The sequence below is a fragment of the Pristis pectinata genome, chromosome 19 (assembly GCF_009764475.1).
Source record: "Pristis pectinata isolate sPriPec2 chromosome 19, sPriPec2.1.pri, whole genome shotgun sequence".
Classification (NCBI taxonomy): Eukaryota; Metazoa; Chordata; class Chondrichthyes; order Rhinopristiformes; family Pristidae; genus Pristis; species Pristis pectinata.
Window position 1 is genome coordinate 4,989,835 of NC_067423.1, and position 23,410 is coordinate 5,013,244.

General features: G+C 42.9%; 1 protein-coding gene across 3 annotated transcripts in view; it reads right to left on the minus strand.

Moving 5' to 3' along the window:
- dhtkd1 (dehydrogenase E1 and transketolase domain containing 1) overlaps window positions 1-23,410 on the minus strand; it is a 70,694-nt gene that overhangs the window by 28,348 nt on the left and 18,936 nt on the right. For all 3 annotated transcript variants that reach the window (XM_052033503.1, XM_052033501.1, XM_052033502.1), the window contains 5 exons: window positions 16,494-16,688; window positions 13,727-13,996; window positions 10,265-10,436; window positions 7,067-7,265; window positions 1,663-1,975 (listed from right to left, as the gene is read on the minus strand). In XM_052033503.1, the coding sequence (XP_051889463.1) occupies window positions 1,663-1,975; window positions 7,067-7,265; window positions 10,265-10,436; window positions 13,727-13,996; window positions 16,494-16,688 (1,149 nt within the window). The remainder of the gene's footprint in view (window positions 1-1,662; window positions 1,976-7,066; window positions 7,266-10,264; window positions 10,437-13,726; window positions 13,997-16,493; window positions 16,689-23,410) is intronic.

Below are 23,410 nucleotides of genomic sequence, written 5' to 3' on the forward strand. Positions count from 1 at the left end.
AATAAATGTGTCTTTTTCTGGGTAGCAGGCAGTGGACTAGTGAGTTTTAGTTTTCACCCTTGGATATCCAAAATCTATATCAAGGATATCAATGAGAAAATTTAGTGTAATATCTCCAAGTCTGCAGACAACACAAAGCTGGGAGGAGTGGAAGGGGTTAGTGTGAATACAGTGATTTAGATGAGTAGGAAACTGCATGTTAACACAGATAAATGTGAGGTCATCATCTTTTGGTTCTAAAGAGCAGGAAGACAGGTTACCTGAATGGTGATAGATTGGGACAGGTGCCAGTGGAGCTGCTGCCTCACAGTGCCAGAGTCCCAGGTTTGATCCTGACCTCAGGCGCAGTCTGTGTGTGGAGTTTGCAGGTCTTCCCTGTGACCATGTGGGTTTCCTTTGGGTACTCCAGTTTCCTCCCACATTCTGGTCAGTAGGCTAATTGGTCGCTGTAAATTACCCCTAGTGTAGGTAAGTGGTAGAATCTGAGGGGAATTGATGAAAGTGCCAGGAGAATAGGATTAGTGTAAATGGGTACTGATGGTCGACGCGGAATCAGTGGGCCTGTTCCTGTGCTGTATGACTGTCTGTGAGACCCAAGCATCCTTGTACATGATACTGCAAGCAAGGTTCAGTTGCAGCAAGCAATAAGGAAGGCGAACTGTATGTTGGCCTTCATTGCTCCTGCATACAAATCCTCTTGCAAGGCTGTGTTGTTGCGACTGGACAGGGCGTTGATGAAGCCCCATCGAGAGTTGTGTGCCGTGGAGGGAGTGTTATAATGGTTCACCTGACTGAATCCAAGAACGGCAGGACTAACACACAAGGAGAGATTGAACTGGTTAGGCTTGTATTCAGTGACGTTGAGAAAACGGAGGGAGAATATCATGGAAAACTATCGATTGAACGTTCCTTATGGCTGAAGAGTCCAGAATCAGGGATCACAGCCTCAGGATATGGGGAATGCCATTCACAAATAAGAGCAGGAGATATTTCTTCACCCTAAAATTCTTGACTGAAAAAGGCAGCAGAGGGCAAGCCATTGTAAATAGTCAAGGAGGTAGATATATTTCTTAATGGAATTGGTTTATTATTGTCACATGTACTGACATACATTGAAAAGCTTTTGTTTGCATGCCAGCCGGACAGATTATGCCACACATAAGTACATCGAGGTTGTACAAACGAAAACAGAATATAGTGTTACAGTTACAGAGAAAGTGCAGTGCAGTGCAGGTGAACAAATAAAGTGTAAGAGCCAGGATGAGGTAGATTGGGAGACTAAGAGTTCACCCTTTAGCGTAAGAGGGGTCCATTCAAGAGTCTGATAACAATGAGATAGAAGCCGTCCTTGAGCCTGGTGGTATGTGCTCTCAGGCTTTTGAATCTTCTGCCTGACAGGATAGGGGAGGAATGTCCGGGGAGGGAAGGGTCATTGATGTCAGCTGCTCTCCCGAGGAAGCAGGAAGTGTAGACAGAGTCAGAGAGATATGGGGAGAAGGTGGGAACGGGCTATTGAAGTGGACTATCATTGTAAATGGAGGAGCAGGTAGAAGGGATGAATAGCCTGTTCCTGCTCCTATTTTCTATGCTTACAATTGATATGCACATTAACAAATGGTGTGATGAACCCAGCCCCCATCCCCCATCCCACTCCAAACCTACCTGCACATGAGTCTTCATCAGGTGATTATGCATGGTGATTTCCTCAGGTACTTCAACAGATTTGGCCCCCACGTACTTCAGCAGGTCGATGGGCATTCCAGTGTCCCACGTGCTGATCCTGGACGAAGGCTCCGTCAAGCCACTCCAATGGCCCTGGAGGTTTGGAGCAACTGGGCAAAAGGACATCATGTTTGTCAGATGGTCATTTAACTTCGAATAGTAAGAGGTTTTAATGTTGGAAACTTCCTGCTCTGTTAAGAGGCCATCTGCTACTAATTGCTCAGCGTACTGATCAGGGATACTTTTACGGGATCTGTGGAAATGATAAAGAAAGAGAAAACAATACGGAGCAGTGTGAAGATATTGGGAACATCTTAGATCCACAAGTCACAATTGTGCGGTCAATTTTTCTATGTATTGTGTTACACAAAAACAAAAACTGGATTTATAAGGCAAATTCACAGTTGAGTTTATTGCCATGTGCACAAGTCCATGTATGCACAGGTACAATGAAAAACTTACATGCAGAGTGTCACAGACATATAGCATCAGATAAGCAGCATTTGCAAGCAAAACATAACTTAAACATAAATTATACACACTTTTTACAGGAAAAAAAAACACGGTTAGAACAAAAATTTTAAAGAAGTCCATTTAGTGCAAAGTGATTAAAGTGGTCATAGCGTTGCTATAATGAGGTAGTGATTAGGGTTGTGCCGGTTGGTTCAAGAACTGAATGGTTGAAGGGAAGTAGCTGTTCCTGAACCTGGTGGTGTGGGACTTCAGGCTTCTGTACCTCCTGCCTGATGGTAGCTGCGAGAAGATGGCATGGCCCGGAGGGTGGGGATCTTTGATGATGGATGTTGCCTTCTTGAGATAGCGCCTCCTGTAGATACCACTGATAGTGGGGAGGTACGTGCCCACAACGTATTGGGCAGAGTCCACGACTCTCTGCGGCTTCTTACGTTCCTGCACATTCAAATTGTCGTACCAGGCCATGATGCAACCAGACACGATACTTTCAACAGTACATCTGCAGAAGTTTGAAAGGGTGACACACCGAACCTCCTTAACCTTCTAAGAAAGTAAAGATGTCCGTGTGCCTTCCTTGTGATTGCATCCATGTGCTGGGCCCAGGACAAGCCTCATATGGAATAATCCTAATGTCAGCCATAGTGGGAAGCAGCCATACCACTTGAAATTGGTTTATTATTGTCACTTGTACCGAGGTGCAGTGAAAAACTTGTCTTGCATACCGATCGTACTGGTCAATTCATTACACAGTGCATTGAGGTAGTACAAGGTAAAGCAATACAGAATACTGAGTAAAGTGTCACAGCTACTGAGAAAGTGCAGTGCAGGTAGACAATAAAGTGCAAGGTCATAACGAGGTAGATTGTGAGGTCAAGAGTCCATCTTATCGTACCAGGGGACCATTCAATAGTCTTTTACAGCAGGATAGAAGCTGTCCTTGAGCCCAGTAGGACGTGATTTCAGGCTTTTGTATCTTCCGCCTGATGGGAGAGGGGAGGAGAGAGAATGTCTGGGATGGATGGCAGTCTTTGATTATGTTGGCTACTTTACTGAGGCATGCTATGTTGGCGCCGGAAGTGTGGCGACACTTGCAGACTGCCCCCAGAACACTACGCAAAAGATGCATCTCACTGTGTGTTTCGATGTACATGTGACTAATAAAGATATTTTATATCTTCTTATCTTAATCCCTTCTGCCTACACAATGTCCATATCCCTCCATTCTCTGCACATACATGTGCCTAAGATCTTCTTAAACTATCATATCTGCCTCCAGCACCACCCCTGGCAGCCCATTCCAAGCACCCACCACTCTCTACGTAAAGAAACTTGCCCTGCACATCTCCTTTAAACTTGCCCCCTCTCACTTTAAATGCATGCCCTGGACATTACGACCCTGGGAAAGAGATACCAGCTGTCTACTCCATCTATGCCTCTTATAATTTTATAAACCTCTATCAGGTCTCCCCTCAGCCTCCGAAGCTCCAGAGAAAACAACTCAGGTTTGTCCAACCTCTCCTCATAGCACATGCCCTCTAATCCAGGCAGCATCCTGGTGAACCTCTCCTGCACTCTCTGCATAGCCTCCACATCCTTCCTGTAATGGGGTGACCAGAACAGAATGCAGCTTCCTGTTGTGAGCAGCTAGCACCACGACTTCAGTGATGGCAATCAGAATCCAAGCCATTGCATTGTGAAATGGCACGTTGAGTAAACTTCCCCAAACCTGAAGGGCTGACTCATCAGGTTCCCCCCAAATGACATTCACTTTTGTCCTCATTGCCATGGTAATCACTTCTGGAATGCAGACATAGATTACTTATTACTCTGTGGTCAGGATGGATTCATGGACAGTGGTCGATGCCCTTCGTGTTTCGTGGATCAGTACTGATAGACAACAGCAACAAAGGGCTGTGTCTTGCCGCTGCCACAACACTGCAGAGATGGATTGCTCTCCCTTCACAGAGCTGCTGATTTCAGGCCTTCAGCTGAACTTGAACGTTGTGGCGTTGGATGTCATTGACAAAGACTCAGAGGAGGTTCCTCCATGCAGGAAGCTGGGAACGTCTCACAACCCTGGTCGAGTGAGAAGCACCATGAGTGTGGAGTGTGTCCTTACGGTACGCACCTCCGAACCACTTCTTCGACCACTGTTGGACGCACAAATTGGTGTGTCCCTTCGACTGTGACTCACGTTGCAGCTGTATAAAACTTTGGTCATGCCACACTTGGGGGAAAGTTTAAAGGAGATGTGTGAGGCAAGATTTTTTTTGTTTTACACAGAGAATGGCAAGTACCTGGAATGCACCGCCAGGGGAGATGGTGGAAGCAGAAACGACAGTGGCGGTTAAGATAACAAAGAGAGAAGATAAGAGATCTCTTCATTAGTCACATGTACATCGAAACACACAGTGAAATGCATCTTTTGCGTAGAGTGTTCTGGGGGCAGCCCGCAAGTGTCACCACGCTTCGGGCGCCAATATAGCATGCCCGCAACTTCCTAACCCGTACGTCCTTGGAATGTAGGAGGAAACCGGAGCACCCGGAGGAAACCTACGCAGACACGGGGAGAACGTACAAACTCCTTACAGACAGCGACCCGAATTGAGCCTTGATCGCTGGCGTTGTAATAGTGTTACGCTAACCTCTATACTACCATGCCTGCCCTAACATTACTGTGTTTAAGAGGCATTCAGACAGACACATGAACAGACAGGGGATGGAGGGATATAGATCATGTGCAGGCAGATGGGATTTGTTTAGATTGGCATCATGGTCGGCACAAACATGGTGGGCCGAAGGGCCTGTTCCTGTGCTGTACTGTTCTGTGTTAACAGTAAGCTTGAAGGTAAAATAATGAAAACCATCAGAAACAAAGTGCAGCATGCAAACTCTCTGTGAGGAAGGTGTCTGATGCCAAACTAATTAGTGGCTGTAGGTATTGGTGTACTAATCTCCTGATATTCCTCTTGTCTCCACTTATTCAGTTCTTTCTACAATGTCTATGCCTGAGGAGGCTAATTCAATTTTATTGTGCCATTAGTGAAATGCGAACATTTTACAATACTTCTCAACTAGGAAGACACTAGGGTGAAATTTTGAATTGCTGGTGATCTATGTGATTTCCTAATGCCCTTGTCTTTCCAAATGATGGTAATTCCTTGAAAACATGCATCAACCATTGAGCAGATAAAATTCTAGAAAGCTGATCTCTCCTTGTGAGCCAGTTCTCCATGTATCCACTATCTGGGCTTCTCCTCCATAAGTACTCAACATGAGGCTACACAACTTGACGTACTACCAAAAAAAAATAAATCACAGAAGTGCCTACATTGTCAAGCCCAATGCTATTCCTTACCCACAATCATTTAGTTCTGTTTATTGCCTTCCGCATCCCAACAAAACATTGAGCTGCACACAGAAATGTGATTGGAGTGCATTCAAAGACAGTGGGCAAAAACCTTGATATACTATGGAAGATGCACAGTGTCATTGCTACTAAGGTTGTGCCTTTCCAAGAGTTAAGGAGTCCAGGTCAGTAAAAGCTCTAAGGCACCTCCCACCATAGTAACAGGCAACCATCAGTACCAACAAGAACCTCAGCAACAACCTGAAGCACATGACACACGTTGTTAATTTTAACTTATATACTAGGAGTATTAGTATTAGAAGTCTGAGGAGAACCAAAGACTCTTGCAAATTTCTACAAATGTATGGTGGAGAGCATTCTGACTGGTTGCATCACCGCCTGGTATGGAGGCTCCAATGTGCAGGATCAAGAGAGGCTGCAGAGAGTTGTTGACTCAGCCAGCTCCATCACAGGCACAACCCTCCCTGTCATTGAGGACATCTTCAAGAGGCACTGCCTCAGGAAGGAAGCATCCAGCATTAAGGATCCTCACTATCCGGAACATGCCCTCTTCTCGTTACTACCATCGGGGAGGAGGTACAGGAGCCTGAAGACCCACACTCAACGATTCAGGAACAGCTTCTTCCCCTCCACCATCAGATTTCTGAAAGGTCCACGAACCCATGAACACCGCCTCGTTATTCCTCTTTTTGCACTATTTATTTATTTTTGTAATTTATAATAATTTGATGTCTTGCACTGTACTGCTGCTGCAGAACAACACATTTCATAACATACGTCAGTGATGATAAACCCGATTCTGATTTGGAGCTTGAAATAACAAGTTCACCAAATACAAGGAAGGCGCACCAGCATCTTTATTTGCTTAGAAGACTAAGTAGGTTCAGCATGTCACCAAACACTCTAATAAACTTCTACAGATGTACTGGTGGAAGTATCCTGACTGGTTGCATCATAGTCTGGTACAGCAATCAGAATGTGCAGGAACGTAAGAAGCTGCAGAGTGTAGTGGACTCTGCCCAATACATCACAGGAACATCCCTCCCCACCATTGGGAGTATAACAGGAGGCGCTGCCTCAAGTAGGCAACACCCATCATCAAAGATCCCCATCATCCCGGCCATGCCATCTTCTCGCAGCTCCCATCAGGCAGCAGGTACAGAAGCCTGAAGTCCCACACCACCAGGTTCAGGAACAGCTACTTCCCTTCAACCATTCGGTTCTTGAACCAACCGGCACAACCCTAATCACTACCCTCACTATAGCAACACTGTGACCACTTTGAACTACAATGGACTTTTCTTTTGTTCTTTTTGTGTCCTTTCTTGTAAAAATTCTATATAATTTATGTTTTTTTTTCTTGTGAATGCTGCTTATCTGATGCTATGTGTCTGTGTGCACACATGGACTCATGCATATGACAATAAACTGGACTTTGACTCACTTATTATGGATGTAAGGTCATCAGTAAGGATTACCCGAGTGCACTCTTTCCTGTACCTGATGATTTTGTACATTGTGGGGTTTGTGAAGGATGGCTCGTCCAACTCGTTGTGACCCCATTGCCTGTAGCACAGGAGGTCGACAATTATATCTTTCCGGAAACACCGCTGATACTCCACAGCTAACCGTGTGGCTCGAATCACTTCCTCTGCATCATCTCCATTTACATGAATCATGGCACAATGAACCATCTTACCTGCAGGTAACAACACAAAGGCATTATTTTCAGGTAACAAGTGTATATCTCAGTAATACTGAGAGATCTTCATTGAGGTTAGTGTAGATGGGTACGAATGGGTTGGCATGGACAGGATGGGTTGAATGGCCCATTTCCACTGCAAAAAATGAGCTGCTGGAGGACTGTCCATTCCCCTCCACAGATGCTGCCTGACCCGCTGAGTTCCTCCAGCATTTTGGGTTTTTTTGCTCCAGCTTCCACCATCTGCAATCTCTTTGGTCTCTGGCCTGTTTCTGTGCTGTATGACGATAACTCATTTGAAACCATGCATTCAGATGATCCCTTCCCTCTGTCACTGGAGATTCCAAGTGAAGTGGATCTTTCACACAAAGCTGAGGGGATGATATCAGACAACAGGCTGTTTTGGAATGCAAGAGAGGATGTACTGAGAATAATGGGCACTCTTTGGAGTAGAAAGTAGGTTTGTTGGGAAGAACATTGGCCGAGAAATTGATGGTGTCTATAAAAGGAGTATTAAATAACTTTTACTCCAAGGGCTCACTGCTGCAGGACTCTGTAGCTCAGGAGGCACTCGATGTTTCCCACCTCTACACCCTCAAAGGCTTTCTGTTGGGAGTTCCACCAAAGATATCAAATAAATCACAGGTCCAGTCATGGGTTTGTTAGTTGGTTGATGTCATCAATGAGGACTGATGGGTTAACTATTTAACTGCTGGAGATCTGGCAGAAGACAAGTGGTAAATGAGATTGGGCTCAAGTGTGGCAGGGCTGGTTGGTGAGAGATGGCTGATTTTTGGCTTCTGGGGTAGATAAGATATCTTTATTAGTCACATGTACATCGAAACACACAGTCAAATGCATTTTTTGTGTAGAGTGTTCCGGGAGCAGCCCGCAAGTGTCACCACACTTCCGACACCAACATAGCACGCCCACAACTTCCTAACCTGTTATGTCTTTGGAATGTGGGAGATCATATCAGTGGGGGGTTTCAGGCTGGAGAAGGTCGTACATTGTCACCTACTTAGGGAGAAAACCGTCATTGTTATACGTAACTATTGTTGCAATTGTAAAATCTTACTTAAAAGTGTTTCTCATAGGTCTTTGTGATTAAATAATGTTACTGTTATGGAGCAATGTTTTAAAGATCACTAAAGCAAAAACAACGTGGTTGATTACGTATTAATGTGGCATCTGGTCGAAAAGCAAAACACAATGATTGTCAAGTCAAAAATGGATGATAACTACAAAGAATGTGTTGAAGCAGAACCTTATTTAAACTGGCAGATTGTTAAGGGGAGGGCACATTAAGACTGTTGCATCATGTTTGAGGACCGATAATCAGGAAGGGATCGAGTCGTAGAGTCATACAGTACAGAAACAGCCCTTCGGCCAACTCGTCCATGCCGACTAATCTCAGAGAGTCCCATTCACCCATGTTTAGCCCATAGCCCTCTGAACCTTTCCTATCCATGAACCTGTCCAAATGCCTTTTAAACGTCGTAATCGTACCTGCCTCTACCACTTCCTCTGGCAGCCAGTGCTGCATACCCACCACCCTCTGTGTGGAAAACTTGCCCATCAGGTCCCTTTTAAATCTTCCCTCTCTCACTTTAAACCTTGTGCTCTCTGGGCTTGGATTCCCTGATCCCGTTGGCTATGCCCTCATGATTTTATGTACAAGGTCACCCCTCAGCCTCCTACACTCCAGGGAAGAAAGACCCAGCACTGTCCTCGTAACTCAAGCCTTCCAGACCTGGTAACATCCTTGTAAATCTTATTATTTATTTTTACACACCCTCTTCAGTTTAATATTTCATCCAAGTACATATTTTATCTATCAAAGAACATGCTAATAAGCACAGGACCTGAAACAAGTACATTTAAATCATCTGGGAACATGCTAATGAAGTATAGGACTTCAAACAAGTTAAATTAGTAAAGTAACATCGATTAGGAGATAGGACAATGGAGCGAACGAAACATCCAAGGACCATTTCACAGATGGGAAAGGATATTGTAACAGAACGCTGGACCCATTTGTGCAAAGGTCCCGGACAATGAGCGAGTTCAGACTGTGAGAGAACAAGATAAGAGGGACCAACTCAATCTGCAAAAAACAGAGCAGAATACGACTGAATAAAACATGAAACATATCATAAAATGAGAAAGATAACTCAGGAGACTGATGTCATGCAAGATCAAAGAGAAAAGCATATAAAAGGAATTGAGAGAGACAACGTCATCTACCTTGTTGTGACCTTGCACTTTATTGCACTGCACTTTCTCTGTAGCTGTGACACTTTACTCTGTACTGTTATTGTTTTTACCTGTACTACATCAATGCACTCTGTACTGACTCACTGTATCTGCACTGTGCAATGAATTGACCTGTACGATCGGTATGCAAGGCAAGTTTTTCACTGTACCTCGGTACAAAAGTGACAATAATAAACCAATACAGAGAGACAGAGACAGAATGTTTGGAGAACAGGTCACAGGAGAAGGAAAAAAGAACATTTCAGGGCAAACCTCTGAGATTTTGAAGAACCAACTACCATCTCTGTTAAGTACTACTTTTTGATATTCCATGTAAATGACTTGAAAAATCTGTTGTGTGTGAAGTGGTTTGTTGTTATCAAAAGCTTGATTCTTGAGTTAGATTAAATTGTAATCTTATAAATTCAGATGTCTACAATTGGCAGAAATAACAATCTCACATTGTGCCCACGGTGAGTTACCAGCTCCAGCTTCTATCACCTGTGACCTACTGTTTGATGAGACAATTTTCCAATTATTTTAGCCACTAAAATTACCTTGTCAAAAAACTCTCCTAACCAGGCTAGCATAAAAATAGCATAACTGACCGATAGATAGTCATCTCTGCAGGTTAATTAGCATGTCAACTCTTAAAGCAACGAGTATTTTATCAGTTTGCTCTCTGGGTTCCTTTAGCACCCACTTCTTTTATCAATGGCAATGCGTAGGAATGAGCTTACCAACATCACTGCTGTAGAGTGAGGATTTGCCTCTCTCCGCAGGAGTCGTGTAGCCCAGCTGGTTATTGACAATCAGGTGTATGCTTCCACCGACTCTGTAGTGGGGAAGCTTTGACAGAGTGAAGGTTTCCGCAACCACCCCTTGCCCCGGGAAAGAAGCATCACCGTGCACCTGCGGTGAGAGGGTGGGAAGAGGGGAGAGAAGGACTGTCAATCTCAGTAAGCACAGAGCAATAGATGTTATTTACACAGCTTTGAAGCAACAATGTTTCAGAACTTACATTGAAAATGTACACACTATCAGAAAAAGGTTGAAATATTTCTGGATGATTAAGAATTCAAATGGGCAGGAACGCAAGAAGCTGCAGAGACTAGTGGACTCAGCCCAATACATCACAGGAACATCCCTCCCCATCATTGGTAATATCTACAGGAGGCGCTGCCTCAGGAAGGCAAGATCTATCATCAAAGATCCCTACCATCTGGGCCATGCCATCTTTTTGCAGCTACCATCGGGCAGCAGGTACAGAAGCCTGAAGTCCCACACCACCAGGTTCAAGAACAGCTACTTCCCTTCAACCAGTCAGTTCTTGAACCAACCAGCACAACCCCAATCACTACCTCAGTACAGCAACACTGGGACCACTTTGCACTAAAATGGACTTTCTTTTTGTTCTGTGTTCTTTCTAATAAACAATGTGTATAATTTATGTTTAATTTAGGTTTTTCTTGTGACTGTTGTCTCTAATGCTATGTACCTATGTGCTGCTGCAAGTAAGTTTTTCATTGCACCTGTGCACACATGTACCTGTGCGTTTGATAATAAACTCGACTTTGAAACTGGTGTATCAGAATATATTATGTAAATTTTCAACATGTGTAAGGGGTGGGAAAAAGAGACTTAATCAGCTTTTTTTTAGTATGGGATATTAGAATCCTAGAATTATACATCACGGAAACAGGCCCTTCAGCCCAACTCGTCCATGCCGACCAAGTTGCCTCACTGAGCTAGTCCCATTTGCCCGCGTTTGGCCCATATCCCTCTAAACCTTTCCTATCCATGTACCTGTCCAAATGCCTTTTAAATGTTGTCATTGTATCCACCTCTACCACTTCCTCTGGCAACTCATTCCATATACCCACCACCCTCTGTGTGAAAAGTTTACCTCTGAAGTCCCCTTTAAATCTTTTCCCTCTCACTGTAATCCTCTGCCCTCTAGTTTGACACTCCCCTACCCTGGGAAAAAGCCTGTGACAATCCTTCTTATCTAATGTATGATTTTGTAAACTTCTAAGGTCACTTCTCAGCCCCCTTCACTCCAGGGAAAACAGACTCAGCCTACCCAGTCTCTCCCTATGACTCGAGCCCTACAGCCCCAGCAACACCCTTGTGAATCTTTTCTATACCCTATCTGAGGGAAAGCGGTCTGAAGCAGTCTTGTACACTCGTTCACTTGGGCTTTAAAGAATTAAAAATCAGGAATTCTTAAGGATCATGACCAATGTTTCCCTGTCAGCCAATAATACTGAAACCTTACTTAGCTATGCTCCTGTATAAGGCAATGGTAGCATAATAATGGGGTCAAAAGACTTTATCTATGCAGGTTCAAGAACAGCTACTTCCCTTCAACCATTCAGTTCTTGAACCAACCGGCAAAACCCTAATCACCAGTTTAGCAACAGTATGACCACCTTGATCACTTTGCACTAAAATGGACTTTGTTCTACTTGTGTTCTTTTCTGTAAAATAGTGTATAATTTATGTTTAATTTATATTTTTCTTGTGAATGTTGCTTATCTGATGCCACGTGCCTGTGATGCTGTTCCAAGCAAGTTTTTCATTGCACTTGTGCATACATATACTTGTGCATATCACAATAAACTCGACTTTGACTGAGATTGACCTAGCAAAAATTGTCATAAAAACTTAGAATATTAAAAATTGCTAGAAACAAATAGATTATTGTGAAAACTCATCCATTCACTCATACAGGGGGAATCTGCTCCACTTACTCAAGACTTAGAGCAAAATGGTGCACAATAGAAGGCAATTAGCGATGGATAGTAAATCTGGCTAACAGTGTCCACACCCCAACAAGCAAATGGAAAAAAAATCTAGTGCAAATCATCTTCAACAGTTGCAAAAAAAAAAACACAAACTACTGGAGGAATGCAGCAGGTCAGGCAGTATCTGTAGAGGGAAATGGACAGTTAACATTTGGAGTCGAGACCCTTCATCTGGGCTGGTCTCAACCCAAAATGTTGACTGTCCATTTCCTTCCGCAGGTGCTGCCTGACCCCGAGTTCCTCCAGCAGCTTGTTCTTTGTTCCAGATTCCAGCACCTGCAGTCTTTTGTGTCTCCATCTACAATAGTTGCTTCACTTCAACAATATGAAATGGTTGGAGGCATTTATGTGGTAATAGTTATACAGAAACATAGAACAGTACAGCACAGGAACAGGCCCTTCGGCCCACAATGTTGTACCAAACTAGTAATTAAATGCCAAGCTAAACTAATCCTTTCTGCCTGCACAATGTCCATATCCCTCCATTCTCTGCACATTCTAAGAGCCTCTTAAATGCCTCTATCGTATCTGCCTCCACCACCACCCCTGGCAACGCATTCCAGGCACCCACCGCTCTCTGTGTAAAGAAAAACTTATACCTCTCACCTTAAATGCATGCCCCCTAGCATTAGACATTTCGACCCTGGGGAAAAGATACCAGCTGTCTATCTATGCCTCTCATAACCTTAGAAATTTCTATCAGGTCCCTCCTCAGCCTCTGCCGCTCCAGAGAAAATAACCCAAGTTTGTCCAACCTCTCCTTATGGCATATGCCCCGTAATTCAGGCAGTATCCTGGTAAACCTCTTCCGCACCCTCTCCAAAGCCTCCACCACATCTTTCCTATGATAGGGCAACCAGAATTGATTGCAGTACTCCAGGTGCAACCTAACTAGAATTTTATAAAGCTCTCACTTCAACTCTTGAACTCAATGCTTCGACTAATAAAGGCAAGCATGCCACATGCCTTCTTTGACACCCCATCAACTTGCGTGGCCGCTTTCAGGGATCTATGGACTTGGACCCCAAGATCCCTTGTACATCAACGCTGTTAAGGGTCCCGCCATTAACAGTGTACTGTCCCCACACATTTGATCTCCCAAAGTGCAACACCTCACATTTGGCTGAATTAAACTCCTTCTGCCATTTCTCCGCACATATCTGCAACTAAGCTGTATCCTGCGGCAATCTTCTACACTATCCACAACACCACCAATCTTGGTATTGTCTACAAGTTGCAAGAATTTCTAAAATAAAAAGCAGCATTTATGAACAATTCATCTATGTTCGGCTTGGGGCATTTGTGTATCAGTTATTCATATTTCATTTCTTAAAAATAATAATCAGTGACTACACATCCCTGAGGGTTCGTTAGGTGTGCAGAGACATTCCTGACCTGTACACAAATGGCTTTGTCTCCAGGCTGTGCAGAGCCACTCGGTGAATAATCCCCGTCCTGCCGAGACTGTTGCCTGCCCCGAGTTTTGCCGACTGCAACCGGGTTGATGGCCTCCAGATGTGAAGGGTTGGGTAGCATTGTGACATGCAGAGGCTGGTCAAGACCAAAGTCCAGGTCCACAGAGGACGAGAGATGTGACAAGACATCGCCGCAGGCTGGAGAACCTTCTGGAAACTCGCTTAATCCACGCATTTTACGAAACATCAACTGGAATCAAATCCAAATACATTTTATTAAGCACCAAACTGAACAGGCACTTTGCCAATGAAAGCCATTGCCTCAGTGTGATTGTCCATTTGGATGCAGAAACTGGAATTAAAATGGGGAAGTTTGTGTCAGAAATGCAGAAGTAAAATTGACAATAAATAAAACCAAATGGAGTCAGGGACTTCAAAAATAAGAGCTGTTACATTAAACATGCCAGTGTTAGGATGTCCAAAGTAATTCTTGAGCCAAGTGCAGTGCTCAAGCAGAATTGGTATATTAGAGCTTTATAGGATGGACGAGGAGATGTTTCCTCTTGTGGGAGAATTTAGAACTATAAAATCACTGTGGCAGGAGTTTCAAAGACTCACAATCTGTAGGAAGAAATTCTTCCATATCTCAGTGTTAATGGGCATCTCCATATTATTATTATATTATTATTCTGAGACCATGTCCTCTTTCCCTGGACTCTCCCACCACTTCCCTTGTGTATTCCCCAAGAATCTTTTATATAAATCACCTCATTCATTAAAACTCCAAAGAATAAAGTCATAACCTGTTGAAACGTTCCTCGTAGAACAAGCCTCCACACCCAGGAATACCTCCAAGGACATTTTATCTTTCCTCATTTAGGAGATCAAAATTGTTCACAGTACTCTGGCTTTGGCCTCACTTATGCCTCAGACAAGTACACTAAGACTTTTCTACTTTTACATTCCAGCCCCCTGAAATAAGAGCCAACATTCCATTAGCTTTTCCTATTATTTGCTGCACTTGTTTTCAAGATTTCTGTGTTTCATTCACAAGGACCCACAAATCCTTTCCTCTATTTAAATAATACTTTCCTTTCGTTCTTCCTTCCAAAATGAACAACAAAACATTTTCCCACTCCATTTGGTAACTTTTTGCCCACTTACAACATGGAACAAGCCCTTTGGCCACTTACTTACCTATCAATATTCCTCTGAGCCCATCAGGATAAATATACTGATGCACAAGGAGGGAGACTAGAGTAATCTGATGAACTTTGCCTTAAGTTGCTATGCAAAAATAAAATGGAAATAAACAGGTATACAATCGGTGGCAAGTTAATGGACTAGTCAACAGAAGTCAGAGACACGAATTTGAATTTCATCACGGCAACTGTGAAATTTAAGTTCAATTCATGATATAAAAACCTTGAATTATCCATCATCAATTTACAGGTGTAAAAATCCATCTGTTTCACTAAGGTCCTTTGGGGAAGGAAATCTGTCGTACTTTCCCAGATGTGAATCCAAATCCACTGCAATGTTGTTGACCCTTAACTACCTTCTAAGTCACCCAGGAGGCCAGTCAGTTCAAGGATACTGGAGATGGACACCTGCAAATGAATTATCAAACTATTTATGTCCGAATATAGTTGTGCCAAATAGTTTGTGCCTTCTTGAATACTTATCTAACAGCTCGCAATGACCTGCACATGTCTTCATAGATTGTTACAGAGACAGAGATGTAAAGCACAGAAACAGGCCCTTCAGCCCTACTGGTCCATGCCGACCAAGATTCACATCCAACCTAGTCCCATTTCCCCACATGAGACTGTGTGCATTCACCCAATATATGTCCCTATGTCCCTCATAATTTTATACACCTCTGTAAGATCACCCCTCATTCTCCTACGCTCCAATGAAAAAAGTCCCAACCTGCTCAACCTCTCTCCATAACTCAGTTCCTTGAGTCCCAGCAATATCCTTATAACTCTCCTCTGCACTCTTTCCAGCTTAATGGAATCTTTCCTATAGCAGGGTGACCAAAACTGAACATAATATTCCAAATGTGACCTCACCAATATCTTGTACATCTGCAACATAACATCCCAACTTCTATACTTAATACCGTGACTGAGGAAGGGCAGTGTGCCAAACGCCTTCTTCACCACTCTGTCTAACTGTGACGCCACTTTCAGGGAACCATGTACTTGTATTCATCTGTTCTACAACAATCCCCAGGGCCCTACTACTCACTGTGAAAGTCCTAACCTCATTTGTCTCCCCAAAATGCAACACCTCGTGCTTATTCAAATTAAACTCCACTTGCCATGTCTCAGCCCACTTACCCATCATGGACACGACCCTCCCAGCCATCGAGGACATCTCCGAGAGGAGGTATCATTACGGACCCTCACAATCTGGGACATGCCCTCTTCACGTTACTACCATCGGGGAGGTGGTACAGGAGCCTGAAGACCCACACTCAATGATTCAGGAACAACTTCTTCCCCTCCGCCATCAGATTTCTGAACGACCCATGAACACTCCCTCATTATTTTTTTTTGCACTATTTTTGTAATTTGCACTGTACTGCTGCTACAAAACAACAAATTTCATGTCATATGTCAGTGATAATAAATGATTCTGATTCCAGCTGTTCAAGATCCCTCATGTTCCTAGAGATTTTACTCATTTTTGATTTACATATCCCAACCATATCTTTAAGGCTCTTTCTATGATCACCTAACCTCAGGTGGAAATTGCAGCAATCCTGTTAGGAGGTTGAGGCGTCCTCGATGAGGCATTCCCAGCACAACATCTGTCACACCATTGAGTGCTGCCACTCGGAATAATTCATTGAAGAATCCCATCATACTTTCTGCTCCCTCTCCACCATAGCGTTTTACAGTGGAGAACTTAGTGGCCAAGAAATGGTCGAATTCCTGAAGAATAAAACAGGAGCCATTTATTAGCCAGTTTGCTCTAATTACATGTCCCACTTGCAAAAAGGTACAATACTCAGTTCTGTTTAAATTATTACAATCAAGTGAATAAACCCAGGGAAGAAGACAAAACAAAAACGACACACCAATTTCTAGAACTATAAACATGAGAAACTGTTCTTGCTGAAGGTACATCAAAACAGTCCTTGAAATAAACAGGTGGTCCATCAAACAGGGCAAGTCCTCCAATGTAAATCAGTCGACTCTTGGGATCCGGAAAGGCTAACATTTACTGCCTCCCTTGAACTACCTTTCAGAGTGGCTTGTTGGGCCACTTGAGAGTCAACCACAAAAGTTGGTCTGGAGTCACATATCAGCTCGACTGTGGCAGATCTCTCTCCCTGAAGGAAATTTGGGTTTTGGTTCAATCTGGATTAATTTAATTTAAACTCTCCTTTTGATGTGGTGGGATCTGAACTCATGGATTATTAATCAATAAACAAGATGCTGGAGGAACTAAGCAGGTCGGGCAGCATCTGTGGAGGGGAATGGACAGTCGATGTTTCGGGTTAAGACCATCTGGACTGAAAGACAGAGGGGAGAGAGCAGGTGTAAAGTGGTGAGGGGAAGGGGTGGATCAAGAGCTGGCAGGTGATGGGTGGATGCAGGTGGGGGGGGCGATGGGCAGATGGAGGAGGGGAGAGTGGAGGTAGCGACAGAGGCCGGGAGGTGACAGGTGGAAGTGACAAAGGTCTGCAGATGATGGAATCTGACAGAAAGGAAGGTGGAGCGTGGAACCAAATTACAGAGGTGGAGTGTAGATGGGAACAGTAGGAGGAGGGGAACTAGTGGAGGGAGCGTGACCTTTGTCACATCTTGCTCCACCCCTTCCCCCCTTCACACCGGCTACCTTCCCTCTATCTTTCAGTCCAGGTGAACGGTCTTGACCCGAAATGTCAACTGTCCACTTCCCTCCACAGATGCTGCCTGACCCGCTTGTTGCTCCAGATTCCAGCAACTGCAGTCTCTTGTGTCTCACAGATTATAAATTTGCTTAATTAGTTCAGTAACACAACCACCTTGCCACCATTATATGACTTGTCCTCATGGAACCTGTTAAGATTCAAGTGAACTGATTGAGCAAATGGAAATCTTCACAGCAGGAAACATTTCTCTCTCCCTACAGTGTAAAACTTTGGATCCCAAGTGTTGACAGATATCCATGGTTCCAAAATTGTGTTCCAGAGACGCTTGATTGTCTGTGTTGAAATAGCTTTTGATGGGTCAATACTACACATCAATACTGTTAGAGTTGAACATCTAACTCCAGGGTCAGCTCATTTATACTGATATCCCCAAATCCTGGATCACAGTCTGAAAACACATTCAGTGAGGCTTGAATGGTTCAGCAAGTCAACACATTCAGAACTCGGCACTAGCTACTAGCATGAGACACATCTTTGTCCTCACAGTGTGTCCCTTGTGAATTGGTATTGGAATTGGTTTATTATTGTCGCATGTACTGAGATAGAGTGGAAAAACTTTTTTTTGCATGCCATTTGGACAGACCATTCCATACATAAATACACGGAGGTGGTAAAAAGAAAGCAGAATGCAGAATATAGTATTGCAGTTACCAAGAAAGTGCAGTGCAGGTAGACAAGTAAAGTGCAAGGGCCACGACAAGGTAGATTGGGGATCAAGAGTTCGTCTTTTAGCAATATGAGAGGTCCATTCAAGAGTCTGATGACAGTGGAATCAAAGTTAAAGTTGAGTTTATTGTGATATGCACAGGTACATGTATGCACAGGTGCAATTGTCACAAACCAGCAACAAAAGAAACACACTGTGCATGATTCAGCGTTAAAAACTATTTTATTAATCACTACTTATGGTAATACGTAAAATAAAAGTAAAAATGTTAGTATGTTAGAATTCAAAAATGTTAAACCTTGAACGTTAACCCCAAAACTAAACTCTTCGTGTGTGTGTGTGTGACAAAGTCCAAAACTCCCAGTTCCGGAATGGTTCTTAAAGTTCAGTTCCGCAAGCCATAAGGTGAAACATGAGCAAGGGTTTCTTCAACAACCACCGTTGTCTGAAGATAAGATGTAGATGTAGAAAAACATAGAGAGAGTACATACGAAATCCAAATGTTCCACGATGGAACCCAAACGACACTTCAGTGTTTACTCGGTAGTGACTTCCTCACCCCGAAAAGCATCCGAACCGTGGTCGTCCACACACAAATACCTGTTTCCTTCTACAGGTCAGCAACAAAGTGAACTCCACCGGATTACTTCCAACTTCCATACATGGATTTCAGTGGCAAACACAGTTATTGTTTCTCATCCATCGATAGAGAAAACAAGCAGGCTGGTGTCTCTCTCCCTTCTCTCTCTCTCTCCTTCTTCTAACTTCTTCTTCAACGTCATTACGTCCTTTATCTTCTATTGACGTAAGCACGCCCCACACACACATACACACACACTCTCTATCTTAAAGGGACCTTCGCTGAGTCCATAACACCTCCCACCTAAAAAAAATTTTTCCAAGAAAATTTTAACCGCGCATACAGTTAGTAATGTTAATAATTATCATGCTACACAACTACAGACTATCAAATTAGTACAGCACAGGATGGTAGCATAAAATGGCTTTCAGCTTCTCAAATGCTTCTTGACAAGAATCTGTCCAAACAAACTTTACTCCCTTCTTCAGAAGATTAGTTAGGGGAAGAGCAATATCAGCAAAATTTTTACAAAATTTTCGGTAATATCCAACCATTCCCAAAAATCTTCTAACAGTCCTCGTACCTGTGGGAATAGGGAACTCAGATATTGCTTGAACTTTTGCCTGAACAGGAGCTTCCTTGCCTTGACCTACAACATAACCAAGATACGTCACAGTGGCATGGCCAAATTCACTTTTAGCCAAGTTAACTGTAAGGTTAGCCTTGGAAAGTCTTTCAAACAACCTTTCTAACGCAGAGATGTGATCCTCCCAAGTATCATTCCCAGTCACTAAGTCGTCAATGTAGGCATCTGTATGTTTTAACCCATGAATCACTGAATTAATCATTCTTTGAAATGTTGCCGGAGCATTTTTCATTCCAAATGGCAAAACATTGTATTCATACAATCCAGAAGGGGTTACAAAGGCTGAAATTTCCCTTCCTCTTTCTGTTAATGGAACACACCAGTACCCTTTTAATAGGTCAATCTTTGTAAGAAATTTTGCCTTTCCCACTCTGTCTATGCAATCATCCACCCTAGGAATAGGGTAAGCATCTGACTTTGTTACAGCATTCACTTTCCTGTAATCTGTGCAAAATCTAACAGTTCCATCAGGTTTAGGTACAATAACACAGGGCGAACTCCAATTTGAAGTAGAATGTCTAATAATATCATTTTCCAACATGTATTTTATTTCCTGATCAACAAGTTTACTTTTTTCCACATTCATTCAATATGGGTGTTGTTTGATTGGTTTTGCATCCCCAACATCAATATCATGGGTAATTATCGATGTTCTGTTTGGAACATCTGGGAACAGATTTTTAAATTTTAAAATTAATTCTCTCATCTGTTGTTTTTGTGAAACTTGTAAATGGTCCAACTTCGTTTCAAGGTTCTCCATGATATTTTGGTTTTTCAGTTTCGATGGAACAATATTTGGTCTAAATTGGCCTTCCTCAACATCAACATCAGGCATTCTAGAAACAACCTTTACACCATCCACCAAGGCCACAACTGAATCCCTCTCATAATAAGGTTTTAGCATGTTTACGTGACAGAGTTGTGTTTTCTTGCGTCTATCTGGTGTTTTGATTATATATGTTAGATCAGTCACTCGAGATTCAATAACATAGGGTCCAGAAAAACGAGCTTGCAAGGGATTATTTTGGCTAGGGAAAAATACCAACACCTTTTGCCCCACTGCGAATGTCCTAGGCCGAGCACGTCTATCAAAATATGTCTTCATTCTTATCTGGCTTGTTTTCAGATTCTCTCTCGCTAGCTGGCAGACTCTCTCCAACCGAGTTTTAAATTTTTGGACATAGTCCAACAGACTCAAGTGAACTTCCTCATTAACCCATTGCTCTCTTAACAACTCCAAAGGTCCTCTCACCCTATGTCCAAACACAAGCTCAAACGGACTAAATCCGATTGACTCCTGGATCGATTCTCTAACGGCAAACAAAAGTAAATGGATACCTTCGTCCCAATCCTTGGTGTTTTCAAAGCAATAAGTCTTCAGCATATTTTTGAGAGTAGAATGAAATCTCTCCAGAGCTCCTTGAGATTCTGGGTGATATGCAGATGATACAATCTGCTTTGCTCCCAGCTCATAGACTATTTGTTGAAAAATTTTTGACATAAAATTACTACCTTGATCAGATTGGATTTCTTTTGGCAAACCAAACAAGGTAAAAAATTTTACAAGAGCCTTTGACACCGTCTTGGCCTTAATATTTCTAAGGGGTATTGCCTCTGGAAATCTAGAAGTGGCACACAGGATGGTTAACAAATACTGATTTCCAGTCTTAGACTTTGGTAAGGGGCCAACACAGTCCACAATCACCTTCGAAAAGGGTTCACCAAAAGCAGGAATTGGTTTCAAAGGAGCCACAGGGGGTTTTTGATTTGGTTTACCTACCATCTGACATGTGTGGCAGGTTCGACAAAACATCACCACATCTTTTCTCAAACCAGGCCAATAGAATTGTTTCAAGATCTTCCCTACAGTTTTATTCACACCAAAATGACCACCCAAAGGCATACTATGGGCCAAGTTTAAAATCTCATCCCTATAAACTTTTGGAACAACAACCTGATGAATAACTTCCCATTCCTCAGTAACAGGAACATGAGGAGGTCTCCATTTCCTCATTAACACTCCATTTTTGACATAGTATCCAGTTGGCACTTTCTCAATCTCCTCACATGAGAGAGCTTTTTCTTTCAATTCTGTCAATTCAGGGTCCTTTGTCTGTTCCACCATAAAATCCTTCCTCGACAAAGACAAATCTTTAAATTCAGGCTCACTATAAGGATGTTGATCCTCCAGTGAAGACAGAAAAGTCTCAGATAAGGCATCATAATTTTCTTCCTGTTTAGGACTGTCACAAGGAACCACATCAGACTGCACCGGACTGTCTGTCTTGGCTAATTCTCTAGCTCTAGCTCGAGTCACCGCACATGATGGGTAAACATCTGGATCATTCTCAGACTCATCAATCCTTGGTTTGGTTGTTAACCGTACCACAGGATCACTTTCTCCATCTGCAAGGTCATTTCCCAATAACAAAGAAACTCCTTCCACTGGCAAACTAGGTCTTATCCCTATCTCGACTGGTCCTTCTACGAACTTTGACTTTAAAATCACCCTGTGAAAAGGGACAGACATGGTCTCACCTGTAACGCCTCGTACTAGATTTACTTCACCAGTGTCACTTTCTTCACCAAAATTTAAAACACTGTCCAGCAAGAGAGATTGACTAGCCCCAGTATCTCTAAGAATTGTCACTGGCACCTGGGGTGACTCATCATTCAGTGAAACAAAACCCTCTGATACATACGAACGGAATTCTTTTCTCACCTCCTCCAACTTTTCCGCTTTTCCCTCTTGCAAGGACTGATCTTTAACAGCATCTCCTAAACCTTTTTGATTTTTAATTGCCTGAAAGCAAGCATTGGGCCCAGCTTCCTTCTTTTTCTTCAAAAGGGCACAATTAGATATCACGTGGCCAGGTTTCCTACAGTAATAACAAGTACGCTCAACAGGTTTCTCCAGCCCTGGCTTCTTTTCATCTTTTCCTTTTTGATTACCTCCCAATTTAATCTCCGGTTTACCTGGATTGTCTTTGTAACTCTTTTGAAAGGTTTTAGGTTGTCCCCATTTGGATTTATGGGTTAAAGCATAATCATCTGCCAACCTAGCAGTTTCTTGTAAAGTTTCCACTGCCTTTTCATTTAAATATGTTGTTAATTCAGCTGGAACACATCTTTTAAAGTCTTCCACTAATATCAATTCTGTCAATTTATCATAATCCCCATCTACATTTTTAGCCAGGCACCATCGTTCAAAACATATTCTCTTTCCATTGGCAAATTCCATATAAGTCTGATCTGCAGATTTCCTCAAGTCTCTGAATTTTTGTCTATAAGCCTCAGGGACCAATTCATAGGCCTTCAATATAGCTTGTTTTACCTTGGTATAATCAGCTGCATCCTCAGCAGACAAAGCAGAATAAGCTTTTTGAGCTTTACCTTTAATCACACTCTGTACCATAAGAGCCCATCCTTTCCTTGGCCAGTTTGAACTCACAGCAACCTTTTCAAAATGTTGGAAATACTGATCAACCTGATCTTCCTCAAATGGAGGGACTAATCGAACCTCCCTGCTGGCTGAAAAACCATCATCAGAATCAGATTCCGAACTCCTACGCTTCATTTGTAACTCATGCTGCCTCTGTTTCTCCTTTTCCTCACTATCCAGCTCCATCCTCTTCAATTCCATCTGCTTCATTGCTAGATCAGCCTCTATCTTCATCTGAGTTATCTTTTGTTCGGCCTCTAATTTCTCTCGTTCGGCCTCTATCTTTAACTGAGTTTGCTCTCGTTCAGCCTCTAATCTCTTTTGCTCTCGTTCAGCTTCTATCTTTAACTGGGTTTGTTCTCGTTCAGCCTCTATCTTTGCCAGCTGCACCTGTGCCTCAG